Source organism: Alternaria ethzedia (genome assembly GCF_023757985.1).
Source record: "Alternaria ethzedia strain BMP 0044 chromosome Unknown scaffold_5, whole genome shotgun sequence".
In the NCBI taxonomy this organism is placed as follows: domain Eukaryota; kingdom Fungi; phylum Ascomycota; class Dothideomycetes; order Pleosporales; family Pleosporaceae; genus Alternaria; species Alternaria ethzedia.
The window spans coordinates 202,555-204,665 of NW_026056198.1; the positions used below are offsets into that span (position 1 = coordinate 202,555).

General features: G+C 52.3%; 1 protein-coding gene across 1 annotated transcript; it reads left to right on the forward strand.

Annotated features, from left to right (window-relative positions):
- Positions 1-310: 310 nt before the first annotated feature.
- J4E87_002801 (uncharacterized protein) lies at positions 311-1,061 on the forward strand (the record flags this gene model as incomplete). The annotated part of the gene is made up of 2 exons (XM_049374435.1): positions 311-579; positions 632-1,061. 2 exons carry the CDS (start codon positions 311-313, stop codon positions 1,059-1,061), a joined length of 699 nt encoding a protein of 232 aa, XP_049235426.1.
- Between the last annotated feature and the right edge of the window lie 1,050 nt (positions 1,062-2,111).

The window sequence follows — 2,111 nt, forward strand, 5'->3', positions numbered from 1 at the left end:
CAGCTGTCCAACCATTACGTTCAGACCCTGAATACCCGGTGGTTCGATCTTGTTTTTAGGACACGGCTCCACACACGGCGACGGGACGTAGACATGCTCCCATGCACTCCACAGTTACTACGGCTGGTATACGCCAGGTGCGCCTGCCCGGCAGGTGCCCTCCAATTTGTAAGGCTCCCTCGATCCGCAGCCGCAGTTCACTGGCGGTCCCTGGTAATGATCAGCACGGTACAACGCATCCACTGGTATATAAGAGTCCCAACTGTCCTCGAAAGAAGGACACCAAGCATCTCCAACTTGAATCAACACAATGGTTGCCTTCTCTTCTATCATTCTCGCTCTCGGTAGCGCCACTGCGGCTCTTGCCTCGCCCCTCGGCCTCATCCTCGATGCTCGTGCTCAGGAAGAGTCTGCCAACTTGACTGCTCGCGCCACCCAGCCAGGCGAAGGCACCAACAACGGCTACTTCTACTCATTCTGGACCGACAACCAAGGCCAGGTCACCTACAACAACGGCGCTGCCGGAAAGTACGATGTCCAGTGGTCCAACGTGGGTAACTTCGTTGCTGGCAAGGGATGGTAAGGCACCCTCAGAACCCACGCTCTCCACTCTGCTAACTCTCTTCGTTAGGAACCCCGGCTCGCCTGACAAGGTGGTCAAGTACTCTGGTACCTGGAACGCTGCCAACGTAAACTCCTACGTCTCTCTTTACGGATGGACTCGCAACCCGCTTGTCGAGTACTACATCGTCGAGACCTACGGCTCTTACAACCCCTCTTCTGCTGCTCAGAAGAAGGGTTCCGTCACCTCTGACGGTGGCACATACGACATCCTCCAGACCACCCGCACCAACCAGCCTTCCATTGACGGCACTGCTACTTTCCAGCAGTACTGGTCCGTCAGGACTAGCAAGCGCGTCGGTGGTACCATCACTGTCAAGAACCACTTTGATGCCTGGGCCAAGTACGGACAGAAGCTTGGTACGCACTACTACATGATCCTCGCTACTGAGGGCTACCAGAGCTCCGGATCTGCTAGCATCACCGTTGAGAGCGCTTAAAGAATTGCGCTTGCAAAGTAGGGGGGTCAAAAAGCCTTACGGCTTGAATTCTTGTAGATATATACACACACTTTATCGTCATTAAAAATGCCATTACATTGCGCAGTACACTTTGGATAGCAACATGAGTCAGTGATTATTATGCCTGGAGGAATGCAGTTAGTTGTGATGAGTCGGGGGAATTAGGGGCCAAGTAAGCCCGACGAACCGGTTCGCGGAGCACGCTCAGCGCGCGCTGCCGAACGCGCTAAGAACGTGTCACCTCTCCATTCACATCAACCTTGCAGCACAACAGCCCTGGAACGCTTTCCGGTGCCGGCTGGCTCATCACGCGATGTGCCTTTGAAATTGACACGTCAATTGGATTCAGTCAGATCGTTCCCCTGATATCGCTTGCCCTACCGTTTCTTGCTGTTGCTTAGATTCATCACGGTGGGTTCAAGCTGTTTCCGTCAGGCTCCAGTGACTGACAGATGCCCAGAATATCGGTCGCCCTCCGTGTCCAGTGCGAAGTCGTCGATATTCGACATTGCAATGGCCAGCTATCCTAGCTTAATTAGATTGGAAGGGATAAACGCGAACCGAGGAGAGGATAAGCAATGTTCAAAAGTATTTCTACAAGAAACGCTCCTTTGATGCTCAGGCTCCATGCTCAAGAGCTCGACCAAAGCATTCAAAATCTCAAAGAGTGACAGTCCGTTGCCGACAGCTACGTGGACGAGTTAATAGATAGTAATGCAGCACTGCGTGCGAAAGGTAACACTTCCGGGTACCAAGACTTTATATTTGTCTAGCATATATCTCTATCTGGGCACGATAAGATTAGACTAACAACAGTTAGCCAGTCAAAAAGACGAGCAAAGAGGCGGGGAAAAAGGTCAGAAACATGCATGCGCCGTCCGCCCCACACGCAAAAAAACATCTGTTAAAACTTCAAAAACATACAACAGCGGGGATTCCCCGGTGGTCACCCACCCGAGTACTGATCCGCCGGTATCTTGCTTAAATATGGCTGAGCGAACGGGAAGCCTTGCTCTCAAGATCCTATGG